General features: G+C 35.8%; 1 protein-coding gene across 2 annotated transcripts in view; it reads left to right on the plus strand.

The window, feature by feature from the left end:
• The first annotated feature begins 1,069 nt into the window (after window positions 1-1,069).
• LOC127683498 (rho GTPase-activating protein 20-like) overlaps window positions 1,070-21,546 on the plus strand; it is a 445,237-nt gene continuing 424,760 nt past the window's right edge. The window contains exons 1-4 of one of the 2 annotated variants that reach the window (XM_052180789.1): window positions 1,071-1,575; window positions 3,946-4,119; window positions 5,596-5,774; window positions 6,032-6,193. In XM_052180789.1, coding sequence (XP_052036749.1) covers window positions 3,972-4,119; window positions 5,596-5,774; window positions 6,032-6,193 — 489 coding nt within the window. In that variant the 5' untranslated portion in view covers window positions 1,071-1,575; window positions 3,946-3,971. Of the gene's footprint in view, window positions 1,576-3,945; window positions 4,120-5,595; window positions 5,775-6,031; window positions 6,194-21,546 lie in introns of both variants that reach the window. The other variant, XM_052180791.1, reaches the window with a different exon arrangement.

A 21,546-nucleotide genomic window follows, 5' to 3' on the forward strand; every position in this document is an offset into this window, starting at 1 on the left:
GGGAAGAAAAGAAAATGTTTATTTTATATTAGAGTTAGATTACAGATTTTAGATTATTAGTAATGATTAGACAATAACCAATTTTATACTTATGAGCTTCAACATTGTTTTATACCATTCTTCTCTGTACTTTTCATAGCCTTTATGCGTAAAAGCAACAAACATCGATACAGTAAATGAAATAATTATGAAGTTACTATCAATGATGAGAATACCCGTAAGTTATTTTCAAGTTCTTTGGGGTTAAAATTGAATTTTCCTTTTGAGATTCACATAACTGCAAAGGTGTATGCATATAAATTATACAGATGAAACTTCATCATGATAAATTTGCATATTTTACAATCTTCTCCTTTTGGAAGTAAAAGCATCTATAATATAATAATCTAGAGAGGGACCTTTTTCTTGAATTTCTTGTCTACATTTCCAAAGAAAGGAAACTTATAGCCCTATGTTATTGTGTGTGGGGTGTATATGTGTGTGTGTGTGTGTGTGTGTGTGTATTGGTGAATTTCACTGTATATGTGTATATATCTCTCTATCACTTCCTGTGGGTTCGTATGATGAGTATCTGAGAAACAGAGAGTGTCACTCTGTTTCTCTGTCTCTATTGCTCTTTCTCTTTCTTACTCTTTCTCTCCTTCTATATTTGGGTGAGTAGATGTTTGAGTGTCTGCTTGAATGGATTTTTGTCCCTTAGCTTAATACTTAAAAACTCTATGACACACTTTCTTGGATTTACTCATGAATCAACAAGCAAGTACAATTAATGATAACTCCAATTAGATTATATTATCCTGGAGTTTGCTAGCAATTTCAACAGAATGTTCTATTTATATTATTGTTTCAATGGATCCATAATTCTGTATGCAATAATTATGTTGTGGAACTTCTTTCCAGTATCTGGCCTATTTTCCAGGTTAGACCCATCTTCATCTTCTCCACAGAATGGTTATCGCTAAATGAAAGCCAATGGTTGTGTGTACTCCTAGGCACCCTCAAAGCCTCTCTGTTTTTTGTTTCTTGGGGTTTATTTTGGCTATTTTTCTCACTGTTGCTGAAATAACTATATTTTTCAAATGTTCTTTATCAAGTCATCATAATCACAGTGAGTATATGACTCTATGGGTTCAAGGTTGTGTGTTCATGTCAAATCAATATTCAATATCCCACTGATAGACGGAGAGACCCTTGTGGGTCATTTTGTAATAATATTGGTCTTGGTTAGTGTTGATGGCCGAATGCAATTTCTTATTCTATAAGAATAAGACCAGTATTCTTGGTGGATCAATAGACGGAGTTTACTTCAGAGAGGAAAGGCAAGTACTTCTTGATTTTCTTCTGAAATCAGTCCTGATGACTCAAATCTGTGGTCAGAATATATGCCATTCATACTAGTCCTAATAATTTTCCTGCTAGAGAGCTGGAAATTGTAAGTAAAGAAAATCACTATATTATACAGGATTCTACTGTCAGATTATTTGTGACAGTTGGTTCTTTTTGGCTCTCAGAACAATGGAGATTACCAGCTCTGGTTCCATCCTGGCCATGCAGAAGCTCCAAGACCACTGCAAGGTAAGTACCAGAGAAATCTAAAGAAGGACTAGCTGAGTTCAATGGTCTATCCCTGAAATCTCAGATTTTTCATTATTTAGATTTACATTTAAGTACATACTAAAACAAAATTTCTAAATATTATGCCATTCATTATATTTATAATAACTTCATTGTAGCCTTCAGGCACATTGATAACCTCATTAAGATAGAGTCTGTGAGCTGACAAAAAAATAACAGATTCTACTGTGATTTTCACTTGAGAAACTTAATTTTCCTAGAAAGAAAAACAAAACTCTGAATATATCATTTCTGAAGAAAGTAACAACAAAAAAAAAATGGGTAATCATTACACAAAATCCTACTAGCTAGAGAAATTTTTCATTGATTCCCAACAGTCACATGATAGCTCATAGGCATCCAAAACTATAGTTTCAGGGGATCAAATTCCCTGGTATGACCTGCTCAGTTATTAGGCTCTATATGGTACAACAGTATACATCTGAGCAAAACAATTACAAACAGAAACAAGTCTAAAATTTAAATGAAAACACATTCAAAGAATAATTCAGTGTCTTTGAGGAAACTGCGGTCACAAGACTTGTGTGTGTGTGTGTGTATGTGTGTGTGTGTGTGTGTGTGTGTCCAAAGATTTCATGTAAGTGGCAAAAAAATGTGGCAAGTTTAAAACTTATTCAATTTGCTTTGTTTTGGAGTTTTTGATCAGGGTTTAAAATCTGGAACAGTGGTAGGTTGGAGCAAACATCCCCCAAAGTTCTACAATGTGTCTGTGGACTTTGATTGTACATTTTTTTCTTTTTGTTCTTTTTAAAAGTCATTCCATTATCCATGAAATATATGGTTACAGGAAGTCCTTCCCCCTCCCCAAAGTCACCCACACTCCTAAGAGGAGGATGCTAAGTCCATTACCTGAGTCCTCACTGGGAAGGTGACAGTGTTGCTTCTGTGTAAATTGTGTACTGCATCTTTTTAAAAAATCTTCTGCCTTAGTACTTCTTTCTTTTTGTTTTTCGCTTCTGCATGGTCAGCTATTGTGGGCTCCACTTTTTTGTGCTGCAACTTGATGTATGAAGGCTTTGGTCTCCCTGGGTGTGGGTTGAGGTGATGAGTCAGGCAGAGCTGTCCTTTACACTGACTTGTGACCATCTTAATAAAAGTGTACATGTTATAAACAAACATATTCTCTTTATTTTAAACTATGTAGATTCTGTTTCGTAATGAAAATGGTAAATGTGGCCATATGTGAGTCCATGTGAAATATGCAGTTCCCTATGACAAGCAATTTCCCCACTGAATGAGAGATCATATTCAGATTACTAGAGACTCCTTGACTGTATCACCTGGTGTTCCTTCTATTGTCTTTTTAAAAAATTTTCTCACTAGCTAAATTATTGCCAAATAAATAAGAGTAATAAAATGCTCAGAAGCATTTGGATAACAATTAAAATTCTGAGATCATTAAGTGTTCTTGCAAGGATTATCTTTTAAAAGTTAATTAAAATGTGAAATTTGAATGCATAAAGTGAACTACAGAAAAGAGACAGTAACAATGTCTTTTAGAGATCAGAGTACTTTGTTATTCAACATTTTCTCATGTATTATGAAGGACACTGGCAATATTTTGATTATTTGAAGGAAACTGAAACTGAACTACTTTTGTTTTTCTTCAATATTTATTTTCAGGATTTTAATACACTAGATAATAACCAGCTCAAACCAAACTGACACATTTGACTTTATATTTCTATTGAGTCCAAGCAGGTATGAAACTCCCAGTCCTTACTTTTTTAATCAATGAGTGCTGAAAATACAAGCATGGGCCAAAATCATCCAGTTTTTTTTTTTTTTTTTTTTTGCTTTTTATATGATGGACACAATAGCAGTACTCAGTCAGTGAAAAGACAAATATGGATTGGCACATTCTAAATAAATTTATTGAGTGAAATCTGTGAACTTGATATCAGTTTAATTCTAAAATTTGGAAGATCTTTGTACATCATGAATTTTTCAGAAATCCCAAGAACTTACTGCTCTTGTTTGTGTCTCACTATCACTTTGAATGTGTATTTCAACCTACAGGCCATACACCTAAAACAGGCAGGTCTTAATACTGTCAAAGTAGAAACAACAAATGTGCTCATGTGGATCTAAATAAAGTGATAAATTGAAAATTTTCTCCTTGATTTTAGAGTTCTCAGCTTACACATCCTTACTTTATCATAATATTCATGTCATTCTCCTAATGCTTAGGGACAGTCTACATTGTCCAGAAGAAAGTTGAGACAGAAAATAGAGTAGTGCTTGCCAAAACCCATTGGAAGCTCACACTCATTATGATTAGTTTCAATTTATATTCTTTTCTTTTTATAGGTTATGAGTATCTACAGGAGGTCATAATGACCCACCTTCAACACACCTACAGTAGAGTAAATTCAAAAAATTCTACAGCTTTTCCTCTCTTGCCTGGATTGCTTAGGCAAGACCTAAACTTGGAGGGGCAATTCATTTTAAAGCCCCGATACTCAGCTATAAGCCAGCAGCAGAGTAAGTCGTCTACCTTCCTTCAAGTGCCCTCCTAGTTGCCATTTCAATTTTGCATAAAATATCAATGCATGTTGACATTGTTGCTTACGGGAAGGGCACTGCAGAAAACAAACCCAATACAATACGCCCCAGGTCTAGCCGGAGATCTTTATATTCTGACATCAAGTCTAAACTTGATTTTTTTGGGAGAATATCCCATTTGTTCCAGACAGATAGTCACCATAAGCTGGAATTCCAAGATGCTATATGTATACAAGTGTGTGGGCACAGAGCTTTCATCTCATTAGAATACAATTTCATGTTGTTTCATGATTAAAGCAGAGAATGACCTAAGAACTGCACTTAAATTATTGTAAGAGGCACAGAAAGGATATATGTATGGAACTGGACATAATCTGTGTCAGACTAAAGTAGAAGTAACCTTGGTGTCCAAGCTCAGACTCTAATCTCATTTTCAATTACACTAAAAGCATATTTTTGTGTGTCTTCTACACCTGCAGTTGGATTTCAAATAGACTTAATACTTAAGTTCTGGGGCTTTTGAAATTGTCTTAAGGACATTTTTTTCCAAAAATATTTTCTTGTTTTATTATTTTATTATTTTCCACATTACTCCTAAGTATCCCCTTCATTGCTTTAAATTCTTGCTTTTCTAAAAAAAGTCATTGTGTGTATGTATGTGTATACATATGTGTGCCTAAATACATGTCTATACAGATGCATACTTACACTAAAATTGATATATCCTATTCAGACTGTATCATATTACTTGTGTTTTTCCAGTCTTATTATTTTGTTTTGGACAAATAGTCAAAACTTTCTATATTGAGAAAGACCGTTTAATTTATATTTTGTTATATGACTCTTTTATTTACTTTTAATACTTTTGTTTTAAGTACCATATAAGTGTTCATTATGGTCTAGTTTTTGAAAAGATGTCTTTGAAGAGAAAAGTAAACTTTGATCTCAGCTTTGAACTTACACTACAGGAACCAGGGTCCCGAGTTTGACAAAACAGGCAGTCATGTATGCATTCCCATGAAGGAGGAATAATGCTGATGATAGAAATGTAACAATGGTCCTTCTAAAAGCTCATCAAGAAATCTAAGAATTGGAAGCGCTTCACTATGACATTTGAAGAAAATATAAAACTGATTGCTGTGAATAAAAATGAGGGTAGCTATGAAAATGGATATGACTTAGTGATACAACTGCCTGTACATAGTTCAGGGAACTTGCTCAATTGCATATCATTTATCTTATGATGCAGTGCAACATAATCTTGTGAGAATTCCCATGGGATCATGTCTTAGATACATCTCACAGATTAATAACAATGTAGAGTATAGGGAAGAAGAATATAAAGATGCTACAGGACGCCTAATCCATGACAACAGGGACATTATGCAATTGAAATTTGGTTTTTTAAAAGGCCATATTACAGGATTCCAGGTAATGATCTTATCTCCTCCTTAGAATCAACGGAAATACTGAAGAAGAAGGAAAGAACTTATAGGACACGATGCTTCCCCAGGGCCTATGTGCCCCATGAGGACCAAGGGTACACTGTCCCAAAAGTTAAGAAGAAGGGAAAACTCTTTGGTAGAGAGTTGAATTGGATCTGTAAGGATGGAAAATGGCCCACCGAAATTCTGGTAGGACTCACATGATTCACTTTTGGCTTTCCTAAGGAAAAATCTGATAAAAAGACCAGTGTTGCCTGATCTTTCAGAGTTAACAGTAGGGTGGGATTTGTATAAGTAAAGATTGAGAGTCCAAACCAGTTTGCAGTCCTTCTTGCCCATGCCAGCCCTTTCACTGCACCTGTGCACGCCATTGGTCTGCTTCTCCTGAGCCAATAGTGCTGGGCACTGCATAAAGAGTGACTGGTATTTCCCTTTCTTTCTCTCAGGACATCCTGTCCCTCTTAAGAGAAAAGGGCCCTACAGCAGTAGGTATATTTAGTATAGCTCCTAGTGATGTATTGTGCAAAGGAGTGAAAGAAAAACTCGACTCTGGGCAAAAGGTGAATATAAGAAAACACTCGGTGCACCTGGCAAGCTGGATTCTAAAGGTAGGGATCGTCCTTGCATCACATAGCCTCTGGATTCCTCTGAGTCTACATGAGTAGTTTCCTTCATCATGCATTCCCTTGAGTGATAGTAGATACATAAGAGGGAAATCTGGTAAGCTAAAAGGTTCTTCTGCTATTCATCACATAAGGAGTAGGGACTCAAACAAATATCCAGTCAGAATGAGCAGTAAAGTTACTAAAGTATCTTTCCTTTGATTTTCTCATGTGGCCATGTGGATGGTCACTTCATACTTGCATAGGAATGTCACCTGGTAGGCATGCCAATTCAGATGCATTTGACTGCCAGAGTTCTTCATTCTCTGTCTTGCACTACTGTTTTTCTGAGAAGCAGATTTCTCTTCCTCAGTATAGAGAATGTGACTCCTACATGTAACTCTTTGCTACACATATCAAGTAGGATGTCATAATCTGCTTGTCTATATCTCACAAAATATTGGTACAGAAATGCAGGGCCTCATGGCTGTGAAACAAGTATTCTTAATCAGTCTGCCATACCTTCACCACCATAAAATGATACTTTTTATTTGTTATTTAAATTAAAATTCAATTACATCATTTCACTCCTTCCTTTCCCTTGCTCTAAGTTTGTTTCCCCTTAGACTCCTACTTCTGCTAAAATACATGGCCCATTTTCATCTTCTGTTATTATTATATAGATAAAAGTGAGCCCACAAATATGTTCAAACAACCTAATAAGTCCATTATCATTGGTAGTATATGAACTATTTCTGAGGTAACTATGATTGGCTTACAAATTAGGGGCTTCCCTTTGAGAAATACAAATTTCCTCACTCTTTGTAATATGTATGTGCATGTAGTTCTTTATCTAGAAGTTTGTTTTTACAAGATTTATTCATTCCCATTTAGAATTACTAACATTGATGACTTTTGTTCAGAAATTGTTTTGACAAGCATATTACATTGTTGAACTATCAAATGTGAAGCCTCTCCCACATTTCTAGGACTCCCAATGTCAAAGCAGATTTATTGATCTTCTGGTATATAATCTTTCTGACTCTTTTGACCAATGTTTGGAGCCCAGGGTTTAGGAGTTAGCGTGTACTATGTATGCAGTTTGGCTTGAAGCCACAGGATATTTTGTTTTCTGTACCTTGAATAGCTGTGGTTTTCCATAATAGTTTCCATGCATTGCCAAGAGTACCTTTGCAAGCTACATTATCTGTAAAAATTATCTTAAATATTTGGAACAGACTATGGAATCATGCTTGTTTAGAGAAACTGTGATAGGACCTTCTCTAAGAGCCATGACCTCATATCTTCCCATGCGTCTAATAGTGGATATGATTTTCTGCACCTCAGAAATTAGATACTAACATAATATGGGTTTCTTTGTTATAGTTATCATCGTTGTATATTTCTGTCATGTAAAAATAGTATTTGGTCTGAGGTATTGATCTCTTAGGTATGCTAGTTCGCTTAGTTGTCCACTAGAGGACTTCGATCTAAAAAGAGATTTTTCAGCAATCCAAGCACATTTGAACATCAGCTCTTAGTTTTCCAGTTTTTATGGACAAATCTTACTGGCCCTACACATCAGTCAACATTCTACCTTGGGGAATGTCGGGGAGCTGTGAAGAAAGTTGGGACTATCCAAAATTTTAGAGTTGAATAAGTTTTCAGTAATCTCCATAATTTGTTTTCTGCAAAATATTTCTTCTCTCTATATAAGGAGTTTCTTCAAATGATTAAAGGCAGTCTATTGACCTCTCAGCTGTATGAGCACTGGCTTTCCATACCCGAAATGGTCAGCAATGAAGAAAAACTATCAACAGCAAAGAGGTAATGGCTGGCGAATTGTGTGAACAACATCAACCAAATAGAAGTAATATTTGCTTATACACATTAGAGAATATGTATCCCAAAAATATTCAGTAAAAATGCTGCCAGCAAAAGGTTTCAATTGTTCACAAACACGGAATACATTTGCAAACAGAGGTGTGACTTAGGGAGTCACAGTGGACCATGCTTATGATTATCCGTTTTGTACTACACTTAAATTTGTCATTTTGGCCCCACCCCTACCCTGATTCTGGAAAAACATTTAAGCAATATTTTGAATATACATTGTTCAAAAGATATAATGACTTTCCCCTTTTCTATATTTATAAATTGAGTAAACTTGTTTTTAACATAACTGTCTCTTTGTTCAGGCTTTTAGAAGAACTCCCGCCACTGAATGCTGCATTCCTTAGACAGATGTTTAGAATTCTAAATAAAATAGCCAGAAATTCCTCGATAAACCACATGCCAGCATACAGTCTCTCTGCTGCAATAGCGCCATTTCTTTTATGCCTTCCTAGATATGGAAATAAAGTACTGGCTACTGATATTTCCAAAAAGGTAATTGGCCATTTACTTTAAGCCTAGCTTTGATAAGCCTTTACAATGTGACAGAAAGACAGTATTACCCTCAGAGTCTGAGTTACTTTGTTGTTGATGATGATGATTTTGGCTTTGGTTTTGCTTCATTTTGTAAAATAAGTACATGTTTGAATGGCTTTCTTTTGGAGAGGAAGAATCATTGGTGCATTTTAAGTAAGTAAAATATGAATAGGTATTTGAGCTCAATGATGGAGTTTTTTTGTCAGTTGTGACTTAGAATATCCTTAGACGAATCCAGTGAGAATAAATGCTGTGAAATGAAAAAAAAAAAAAAAAAAAAAAAAAAAAAAAAAAAAAAAAACCCTGGGTACTGGGTTCACCAACCAAGAATGAATTCTGATGTAATCAGTGTAGAATTTGTAAAATGCTACTTGTTTTCATGATGGTTTCCTCAACAAAACAAAGGTAATGCAATTTTGGATCATTTTTATCAGGTATGGTTATTATGACTCCTGATTTCTGTAATTAAATATGGCCTTGACCTCTTGATGCTGGTTATCATTGGTTTAGAGAATTATAGAGTAAAGTATTCTATGGGACCTGCCTTTCAAATATTATAATAAAGTACCAGAATTTTTACAGTATTGGTATCAAATGGTTATTTTGATTCTCAGTATTTGAGCTTCTGATTCACTATTAATTGACCAACTGCCCTGGGACCTGAAAGGAATATATTATAGGACAGCCTAATTGAGAATAAGTATTCCTCATATTGCATAGGAACAAATATCCTAAGGAAAAAAAAAGGGTTACAAAGAAACAAACACTGCAGATCCATAACTATCCAGTTTCTTCCATAGGCATTATTTTATTAATTCCCAGCATAATAAACCTGAGGATCAAGCTGTTACCATGGCATTTGCACTGAACCATCAGGGAAATAGGAATGTTACCCCATAGATGGGTTTGCCTGTCTCTTGCCTTTTAGTTAGCCCATGGGACCTTTGAGTAGAAAGTTCCCTCCTTAGCTGTGCTTTTCTTTAAGCATCCTTACAAATATGCACAGCCATGAATGTGTCCAAGACAAGCAAGGTTAATCAAGTGGACAATATGTATAACATTCTGGGCCTCACAGGGTGAAAATTGGAAATCATCCTCTTATATGATATTGGACTGTGATGACCACACTTGAATATCTGATCTCATAATCATCTTTTAAATTTCTAAGAAGAAGCCCGCCTCGATACTTCATTAAAGCTAATGTTATCTCAGTATTTTAAAGTACATACTTTTAGCCTCCCAAATTCTTAAATAAAATGTGATTTGTAACTATGTAAAATGACAGAGACCCTTTTTGTTTGCCCTTTTTTTGTCCCAGATTTCTCTCGTAACATTCCTCATAGATAATTCTCCGAAACTGTTCGGGCTAGATATTGTTGCACTATGGTATGAAACCTCGTTTTATCATGGACCCGGAGGAAATACCTCATGTGACCAGGTTACTACATCTAATATCATCACCCCAAATGAACCAGAACATGGAGCCAGCAGCTGCCCCAAGGGGAGGACATACACCCCTGAACATGATGAACCAACAATAAGTCAAGTGGCGGCTCCTCTCTCTGAGGGCACTAACGGTGTGTATACATGTCCTACTACTATAAGTTAAAAGTTAGAATCGTTTAGCACTGAACTATGAATTTTATAACAAACAACAATGAAGAATTTGCTAAACCATGTGAAGGGACACTTCACCTGTGTGTTATAATTTCCTACTGCAAGAGATTCCCTCCATATTTTGGTACCTCTTTGCACTGGTCCTGAATTTATGCAAAAGGTAAATCCCAGAAATGAGAGTAATTGACTAAGTATATGTTACTTACTTTGATATAAAGGGTATTAATTTAGATGTGTATTATACATTGAATAGCAATTCAATACCAAATTGGGTTTTCTCTACCTGAAATGTCTGGCTGTCCTAAATCTTACTGTGTAGACCAGACTGACCTCAAACTCGCAGAGATCATCTTGGCTCAGCTTCTGAGGTCTGGGTATAAAGGCACATGCCAAAATGCTTTTCTTTTATGCAAGTTTTAAAATATAGCCTAATATACCAGTATGGGATTCATTGACACTGTGAACTCAGATTTGAGCTCTCAGTTCGGTGGGTTGTGAAGGGGGAAACCAAGGATTGTAATAAAAGTGCAGTCAGGCAAGTTGTGTGGTGAAATTCAAATACTATTGTTAATTTACATTTGGCCATGGCAGTTCTGCCAGAAAGACACAGGTGGACTAAAAAATTGGTACTATTTTATCGCTTGAATCTAATACCTATATGCTTACCTTTCAAGACAAACCCTAAAACTACTAGGTATACTAGAACTGTGGCCATATACAACTAGATATCCAATGCCTTATGAAGTAATATCATGATTATAAATGTTATAATACTGATTATTTTTCTGTGTCTTTGTGGTGAAGCATAAGTAATGCAGGCTATAAAATGTGAAGGTCATGCAAGTGCTAAGTGAGTTCAATTACAATAAATAATGATTTTACTCCTTTATTAGAATCAGAGACTCAAGAAGATAATACGAATGCAACCCAGCAAACAACTTCTCAAACTCCTACTGCACCACCAAAAAACCAAGTATTTCGTACTTGTCCACGGTTTATATGCTTGGACAAAATGCTACCTTCTATACTTGTGAGTTTGTTTCATTTTGGGTTTCTAAACCTGTCCTATTTCCCATAATTTCTGGGAACCATTTTCTAAGTAAACTATTTCACCAAACTGATGAATATACAGATAACCTATTCATGAGGTCAGATTCTTTTAAAGTAGAAATAAAACCTACTGAAGTTAGAGTCTTCTAATTTAATGAAAAGTGAAAATTTGAAAAGAAATAGTATTCCCATGTTTTTCACTGATTTCAGCAAAGACCCAAACTCACCAGCTTGTTGGATGCAATGGATCTTTGGAATTGCCCAACTATCAATATTTTGAACTGTGTTAGGACTCCATATTACTCTAGAGTCTACCTTGGTGTTATTGCCTCTGGTATTACTCAATCTTATAATCAAAAATATCTATAGATTACTATCTGATATTAACAATAAATTAGATATATACATGTTTTTTGCTATACATTGATCTTTTTATACTACTGCATTCTATGAAATTGTCGCCTAATAGGCTTAGTCTATCTTAAATATGCTTCTAGATTTCCATTGGAAATATTCATTTACTGTCCAGCATCTCTTTTAGCTCTATGCCTGTGCCAGGAATTTATGCCACACGTGAACAAGTTTATCATGTTAGACACATGAGAATTACTGCCCATTCCTTAGGTATTTTAGATCAGGATAATTTTGTCATCAATAACTGTAATCATGTAATCAATTAAAATGAAAGAAAACATGGAGTAAATCTGTGTATGGTCCTCATTTTTACAGAGTGAAACCATGGTAGAACAACTGAAAATTGCTTGGGTTCTTAAATGTGACAGCATCTTTCGATAAGGATGGTTTAAAATAAGAAGTCACCAAAGAAGGAAATAAAAGTCTCAGAAGTATAGTGGAAAAGGAAAGATTTCTTTAAAACACAAATGCCAGTTTTCACAGTAGAGGTCAGGGTAGACAGGAAGCCAAATAGTGATGTGATCTCTGAAAGAGAACTATCCCAATAGTTACTTGGAATGGCATGCTCTAGAAAGAACTTCAAAAAGCAAAGAAAAAGTAAGAGAACACCATTCACCAAAATGCTTCGGTGACTAGAAGTGTGATTCAATCTGGAGGGTTGTTTAATTACCAGAAACCCTTGATGATTCAAATTGGGAAAAATGGATTAGGGAAAGAAATATATTTGGAAGCTAAAAAAGAAAAAAGTGAAATGTCCTCTTCATTTCTTTCAGTTGTAGCTATGCATCCATGATTGCCATGACTCTGGTTTACCTTCAAAGACCTATTTGTGCTTTAGCTGTTTGGATCTGTTATAATAGAAGCTTGTCCTTATCCCACACAGGATATGATATCGGTCATTGAGGAAAAAGGACCAGAATCAGAAGAAGTATTCCAATCCATTTCCGATAGATCACACTTGGTCCTGAAGGATAAGATCTATACTGAGCAACACATCAATTGGGACCAAGAATCGGTACTCACAGTAGCTTACCTTTTAAAGGTAAGGCAGTATTTTGCATCACCAACATTCAGCATCCCTCTAGAGATGCATATTCTGTCCTTGAGATTACCAGATCATGACAGTTTTCTTGAACTATGGATACATGATCTCCGAATAAGAGTCACTTTAGGTAAAAGTGTGACAAGCTCAAAGATTCATCACAAAGACACAGGTGAACACTTTATGTTGGAGGTTAACTTTCTCATACATCAGATGGGCTTTTTTGGCATTACAAATGTTCCCACTGATTTCACCTCTCTAACTATGCCACCTGAATTAATAATAGAACAAGTAATAATAGTAATAAAAGTGTGTTTTACACGATGCATGTCTTAAATCATACTTACCACAAAAACTTAAGTAACAACAGTACAAAATAGCTGTTCTACCACAGACTTGTAATGTGAGAGAATTGCATGTTGCCAATTCTATATACAGTCCAATATCTATGTCCAGTAGATATATAAAATTGTTTTCCTTCTCTAAGAAAAAATAAAGCAGTATTTTCACTTTTTCCTGATATTGCCATCCTAACCCCATGTCAAATACTGAAGAATTAGCCTAACTTACTTCTAAGTAGTCTAATATGCTTAACTTCTCAGTGAGCAGCAGTAACTCTAGAGCAAATATCATTGTTTGATTTTTATTTGGGGCATGATCTGAGATTGCCTCTAAGTAGACTGGAGCTATGGCCCCAGACATCAAGAGAAAAGATAATGCTCTGAGAGTAGCCATGGTTAATAACGTTAGGCAATGGTAACAAATGATCCCCCCTTGGCCCTCGAGCTTGCCAAGTGCATCTGGCTCTCATTGCCAGAAACCTGGGACCACATCACAGGGAGGAAAGTGAAGATCAGTAACTGGAAGTCATGTGTATTCACAGCAATTTAAAGGTACAGGAACACCTGGGCACCTTCCATTTGTCTGAATTTCTATCCTTGATACAATGTGAAAGTTAATTGTGGCATTTCAAACAAGTTGCTGCTTACAATTAATTTAAATAGTTGAATATTTACACATTTTAATTGAATATTTACATGTTTTAAGAATGGATGTGAAACTGTGAGACATTCTCACATGTAAAACAGTGTGCTTAAGTAAGGAAGTTCACCACTATTCCAGGTGTACCCAGAGGCATACATGTATATTACAACTTTACTCTCTGTGAACTGAAAGTACAAGTTCACCTAACTATACAATCAGAATGAAGCATTTCCTGGCCCTGTCATTTTTGGATGGTTTTTTATTTTCAGAAAGAACACTTTGCTTTTTGTTTGTTTTATTGTTTTTTTAATACTTACTGTTCATTTTTTCTTCTTTTAATATTACTATTATTACTACCAATTTATTCATTCATTTATTTATTAATTTTCATCTTGAAACTGCTACACTCTACCTCTTCATCCTTTATGAGTCTCTTTCCTTCTCCTCTGAGCAGGTCAAGGTCCCCATGTGTTATCCTTGCACCCTGACAAATCAATTCTCTTCAAGGTTAGCACAACTTTTCCTACTGAGGCCAGCTGGGTGAGGGGTTTCCACAGACAGTCAACAGTTTTAGGGATAGACCCTGTTCCAAATGTTGGGGGACCCACATGGTGTCCGAGCTGCACATTTGCTACATATATGCCATATGTCACAGCGCAGCTTCTGTATGCTTTTTGGTTGGTGTTCACTTCTTGGCAGCTCTCAATGGTCCACGGTAGTTGAGTCTGTTGATCTTCTTGTGGAGTCCCTATCTTGATCGGGGCCCTGAATTCTTTCCTCAATTATTCACTAAGAGTCCATGAGCTCTATCTAATGTTTCCCTGTGGGTCTCTATCTGTTTTAGCCAGCTGCTGGGTGAAGTCTCTCAGAGAGCAGTCATGCTAGGCTACTGTCTGGATATCCCACAGAGCGGCTGACCTCCATTGAGACAGATAGAATTTCAGGCTGTGAGTTGGAAAGCATATCCCTGATTTCAGGTAGTAGGGTGGACTGAAAACCAGGAAAGGCAATCAGAATAGACAGTAGGGTTATTTCATTGATGCTGCAGTCAGAACTCTGATTCTTTGCTTCTACTCTTAGGTAAAAACACATAGGCTCCTGCCTTTAGTTTCCACTTTTATAATGCATAATGCATGGAATTATTGATATGCAGGATATGGAACCCCCAAACAGATTGTGACACACAAGTTAACAATCCCTGGTCTAACCTCCTATTTTTAAACAAAACTTTTTTCAAATACTTTCTACAATGTACATAGACCATTAATTTTCTTGTGTTTTTTTCATTATAAAAGGATTTTATTAGAAACATACAAGGAAGCTTACTTTATTCAGATTTGTATGAAAATTGGCTTAGTGTCCTTGATGAAGAATCCCTGCTTGGAAAAATTTCAACTATACGAAGGTAATGACATAGTATACACTTGGGGAAATGCCCAAAGTTAGAAGTAATGCATTTTGAGATATATGGGCTTGTCTTTATAGGATTATAAGCTGGAATGATGTCCCAAGACAAGAAGTTTCCTTTGCTAAGACATGTATAGTCACTTTATAAACAGGTGCATTTCTCACACAAGTGTGTTGTACCATGTCTGTAATCCAACCACTTGAGAGTCTTCTAAATTATAATGGTCATGGTGTGGAAGACAGCTTATGCTACGCAGTTGTGTGCAAGACAGATTAGAACATTGGTTTGAATTCCTGAGTGAGACAAGTTAAAAGAAGTATATAAGTATAATAACTGTGGGCTATTTGTATCCTAATACTATTACCATAGTATTGTAAATATTGAACATTTAAATACATATATCATTAATTATAACGTGAAGCTATTACTAAGTTCTTCCTTCTCAACTATAACTACCTAGATAAGTCTGGGTCAGGTATAGCTTTGACTTCTTTGGGTCATTTCCCTGTATCCATAGAATGATTTCTTAAGTACCAGGACTTTGAGCTCCCATTTCTACCCAGGACTCCAGTATCTCTGCCTTATCTATAGCAGAAGCTTTTATGCCTGCATTGTGTAGGGTCACTAGTGCGCCTTCTGCTCCTTGTGTTCCAGAGTGTCACAAGAGTGCTGCATGGATTCATAGTAAGTTGGATATTAAATGTGCCCCCATGGTGGTTAGAAAGATGGTTCATTGTTTGGCAACACTTTTTTCCATACACAGAACACACAACCTGCAACAAGCTTCATTCATTCATTCTATTTCCAGAGAACCTGACACCTTCCTCTGGGTTCTGTGGGTAGCAGTAATACATGTAATACAGAAAAATGCATACATAATTTTTAAAGTTTCCCATAATTCTATAGGGGAAATTGATTTTCAGATAATATTTTAGCCAACAGTAGCAATATTTTACCTAAAATCTGTATTTTGGGGTGGGGTCATTCATTTGTTTATATTAGTGCACATGCAGAAGCTATGCATGCAGTCGATGGCATAACTATATCCAAAGTTCCATTTCTTTTTATTAGATATTTACTTTATTTACATCTCAAATATTATTCCCTTTCCTCATTTCCTCTCGGAAAACCCCCTATCCCATCTTCCAGACCCCTGCTCACCTATCTACCCACTTCCACTTTCCTGTCCTGGCATTACCCTTCAGTGGAGCAGCAAGCTTTCACAGGACCAATGTCCTCTCCTCTCATTGATTTCTGAAAAACCCATCCTCTGCTATATATGTAGCTGGAGCCATGGGTCCCTCCATATGTACTCTTTGGTTGGTGGGTTAGTTCCTTGGAGCTCTGGTTACTGGTTGGTTTATATTATTATTCCAGCCTATGGGGCTGCAAAACCCTACAGCTCTCTAGCTCCTCCATTGGGGACCCTGTGCTTAGTCCATTGGTTGGCTGTGAGCATCAACTTCTGTCTTTGTCAGGCACTGGCAGAGCCTCTCAGGAGACAGGTATATCGGGCTCCTGTCGGATAGCCCTTGTTGGCAGTCACAATAGTGACTGGGTTTGGTAAGTGTGTATGGGATGAATCCCATGTGGAGCAGTCTCTAAATGGCCTTTCCTTAAGGTTCTGCTCCACCCTTTGTGTCTAAATCTCCTCCCATGGGTATTTTGATCCCCCTTCTAAGACAAATGGAAGTATCCACACTGCGGCCTTCCTTCTTCTTGGCCTTCATGTGGTCTGTGAATTGTGTCTTGGGTATTCTGAGCGTTTTGGTTGATATTCACTCATCAATGAGTGCATAAGATGTGTTTGTTTTTCGTTTGTTTGATTGGTTGGTTTTGGGTTACCTCACTCAGGATATTTTCTAGTTCTACCCATTTGCCTAAGAATTTCATGAATTCATTGATTTTAATAGCTGAGCAGTACTCCATCTTATAAATGTACATTTTCTGTACCTATACCTCTGTTGAGGGACATGTGGGTTCTTTCCAGCTTCTGCCTACTATAAATAAGGCTACTATGAGCATAGTGGAGCATGTGGCCTTATTGTCTGTTGGAGCTTCTTCAGGATATAAGCCAAGGAGTGGTATAGCTAGGTCCGCTGGTAGCACTATGTCCAATTTTCTGAGGAATCAACAACCCGATATCCAGAGTGGTTTTACCAACTTGCAATCCCACCAGCAATGTAGGAGTGTTCCTCTTTCTCCACATCCTCACCAGCATCTGCTGTCCCCCAAGTTTTTGGTCCTGGCAATTTTAACTGGAATGAGGTGGAATTTCAGGGTTATTTTGATTTGCATTTCCCTAATGATTAAGGATGTTGACAATGCAGCATTACTTGTCAGACAATCAACAGTAAAATTTTCCTTTGTCTATATAGTATTCTACTGAAGATGCCACAAGCAAATTACATTGTTCTTAAACAGCTCATTCGTGTGCTATTAAAAATTAAAACTTCTGCCAAGAATACTCTAGACAGCTTCATCTTATCTATCCGTATAGCCCCACATGTGTTATGGGATCAGACTTGTGTGAACTCATTATTTGGAAGTGACATTCCAAAAAAGGTAAGAGGATCTGATTTTTCCCTTTGAGAACAAAGTAGTCATTGTGATCAAGAAATTGGGAGTACCTCAGAAAGGTCAGCGATGTTAAAGGAAACCCTAAGATTGCATTATTCTGGAGTGGGAGATACATTGATCAATTTCAGGAAACATTGGGAAGGGAGATTGTTAACATAGTTTGAAGGAAGTGAATCATTTGTTTTTTGTTCTTTCTTTCCTTTTTACTTTTTTTTCAGATATTGATCTTAGATATTAATGTTTTACCCAATAATATGCTGCATGTATAATGGTAGTTCAAGAAGACTACAGTAAAGTTGAAAAAAATCCCTATTACCTAGTGTTTCACTTGTTTGATTATTTACTATTACAGCTGTACTTTGGAGCACATGATAGTTGTTCTTTATCATTGTGAGACTATTAAAATTATGAATTACCCTAACTGCACTACTGGTCATAAAAAAGAACATTGCATACAATTTTATATATAGATATAGATATAGATATAGATATAAATATACACAGACATATATACATATACATATATATATGCATATGTATACAGACATATATACATATAGATATATGTATACATATATATATATACATACAATATGTAATATAATGAATAATGATGAACATGTACTCTATCTTATATAATATAGTTTCTAATATTTTAGCACTAACTTCTACTTATATAAAATAGAAGTATATGTTTGCATTATTTTGGGTACATTTTTAGGTACCTTAATATTTTGCTTTATTTATCTCTTCCTTTTCCTAGAAAGCTATATGCATTTATATTTTTCATCACTTTAATTATTTAGTTTTAATTCTGATTGCAGTACACTACTCTAGGTCTCATCCTCACGACCCCCTCTTCCCTCAGTTTAATTTTAATTTAAAATTTTATTTATGTTTTAATTTTTTTAAAGTTTGGGGGAAGTTACCAGGGGAGAGTGTAGATATGGATGGACTAGAAAATGAGTGTTACTGGGTTGCATGATGAGAAATTCACAGAGAATCAACAAAGGACTTACCAATGAATGAAGTCATGGTGGTATTACTCACCATGGAGTAGAGTAGACCAATGAAAAGCTCCTTCAATTTAGAAAGTGTCTTAATTTGCTACTATTATGATAAAACACTGAGGAAAATTCTGGAGGACAGGTTACACTTCACAATATACTTCTAGTTACCAGTTAACTACTGAAAATGTCAGGGCAAAACCAAAGCGAGGCAGGAAGCTGGAGGCAAGAACTGATGCACAAGCTGTGTAAGAGTGCTTGCTGCCTCTTTTCCTGCACCTCCTATCTCTCTTTGTCTCAGTAATAGCTCCTGGGTGGCACCATCCTGGAGTTCTGGGACCTATAAATTCCATTGTTAATCAAGAAAATATTCCACAGACTTTTCTACACAATGGGCCAATCTGTTGTCTCAGTTTCTCAACATAGATCCCTGTTCTCACCAAATTCTTCATTAGTCATTTTTCTATTGCTTTAGTAAAACACCAGGACCAAGGCAACTCATAGAAGTAAATGTTTATTTGGGACTTAGAGATTTAGAGACATTACCATCCTTCAAATTCATGACAGAGGAGCATGGCTGCAGGAAGGTAGGGCAACCAAACAGGAAGCAGAGACCTGGTGGCTCTCATCTTAGGCAGCAAACGTGAAGCATAGAGAGTACACTCCAAATGGCACCTGACTTCTGTGACCTTACATTCTAACCTATGACATACTTCCTCCAGAGATGTCAAGTCACTAAACCACTCAAAAGATTTCACAAAGATGGTACCATAAATTGAGATGCCTGGAATTAGACAGGCATCACATTCAAAATATCACAATGAAACTCCACCTCTTCCCCATTCCCCTGCATAAAATCACTAATTCAAGAAATCTTTGAAGTCAGTACTGTGATTCACTCACAGTTATTCTGGCAGCATATCAGTTCTGAAATGTTACATTGCTTTAGTAGTTCCCCTATTCTTTGATGTATGTATGAAATTTTAACATGATAAAGTAAGTTGCGAAGAACTTAAGCATCTCCATTTCAGACAGAGACTTAATTTCACAGGTTCATATCTGATCAAAGTAACTGATATTTTCCTTTTCATTTTGGAATTCATTTTTTTATCGATTTCAATTTCATAAACTATGTAAAATTACAGAAGATCTTGGTTTTTTTTCCTTGTGTTACAGATCTCTGTTATACAAATCATGATTGATAACTTTGCAGATATATTTGGAGAAGATGACCCTATAATTTGTGACAACAGTCAGAAGAGGTCAGATGACATAAAGACTACAGTAAATACTGCTGGTAAGTCAAAAGCTTTGAAATACTGATGAATTAAAGGTTTCATCTGCTTCTTCTCAAGCAGAAGTTCCTAGAGATTAAGAGAAATTAGTCATTAAACAGATGGAAGGATGATATTCTCTGATTTCATAAATTTGTAAATATCAAAGCCCTATTGTAGCCTATTATATTAAAACGTGGGAAAAGATTTTTAAACAATACTTTCATTAAATTATATATTAATATGTGTATATATACATAGGTATGCATAAAGACACACATACACACACACACTCACACACACACACACACTCGCACACACACATATATTCTTTCATACATGCATGTAGGACAGAGGAACTCCTTACTTAGACCCTGTACAAATTCCAGCATATTACCTGTTATATTTCTCACCTTTCTTCCCATGGTCCATAAGTCATGTAGGATTTCTTGGATATGAAATTATTTTTAAAAAGTTCACTTAGAAACAATTATTCAATTTAAAAATTCATTACACATACTCCCAAGAGTGAACAATGTGCCAACAAGCTTTGCTATTCTTGGCCAGAAACACTGATGTTTAATTTCATTTGATTCATAATCTTGCCAAATGCTTAGCATTTGGTATCAATATGAAGTTGCACAGGATCCACTACAACACCTATGTGAGGAATCTTAACAAATAACACATTCAGGAGCAGATATATTGTTAACTCAAGAAGCTTTTGTGTACAGTTCAGAAAATATACTGAAAACTAGTCTGATCTGAAGTGGGGTGAATCTATCATCAGAGAATGTTTTTCTAACTAAGACATTTCTTGACTTCATTTAGCAGGGGACAACGAAACAACTGCAACATATGACTTTCCACAAAGGAAACTTCCTCATGACTAAAGAAGGTTCCTGTCATTCTATTTCAATAAAAGAAACAACTTCAATTATACATTTACCCATATTATTTATTACAAATAGATTCACTCACTATTTATTTCAAGTTATGTATTACATATTCTTATCTATTATAATAAATTGAATTAAATTGTTATTGCTTAGACTCGAATATGCCTGATTCATGATTCTCCATAGTATTTGTAAAATGGCATTTCCAGTACTCTCCTCCACCTCTCTTACTCAGGCACCTATATTCATGCAACAGATCCACTAGAATCACTTTATTAATTTTTTCTTCCAAACTACAATCAAAACGGCATTTTAAGTCCTGCACAATAATTTTGTTAATAGTAATTATTGTCCTAGTTCTGTGAAAATGTACTCTACTAAATTATTTACATTAGGAAAATAGCTCATTTTTTTGAGGGCTCAAGATATCAACATACAGCAGTTCTAATGTCAGGAGGTTGTAGCTAGTGAAGTCGTTCACCTAATTCAGAAGCAGAGGACAATAAATGTTAATATTCAGTAAGTTTTTTCTTTTTAAACATCCCAGGAACCATGAAAGGAATAGTAGAACCTAGTTATACTATTGGTTTGGCCACCAGTTACTTAAGCATAGACAGAATCTAAGGACCATAAATACACCCTCAGTGTCATGTC

Source organism: Apodemus sylvaticus, chromosome 4 (assembly GCF_947179515.1).
Source record: "Apodemus sylvaticus chromosome 4, mApoSyl1.1, whole genome shotgun sequence".
Lineage (NCBI taxonomy): Eukaryota > Metazoa > Chordata > Mammalia > Rodentia > Muridae > Apodemus > Apodemus sylvaticus.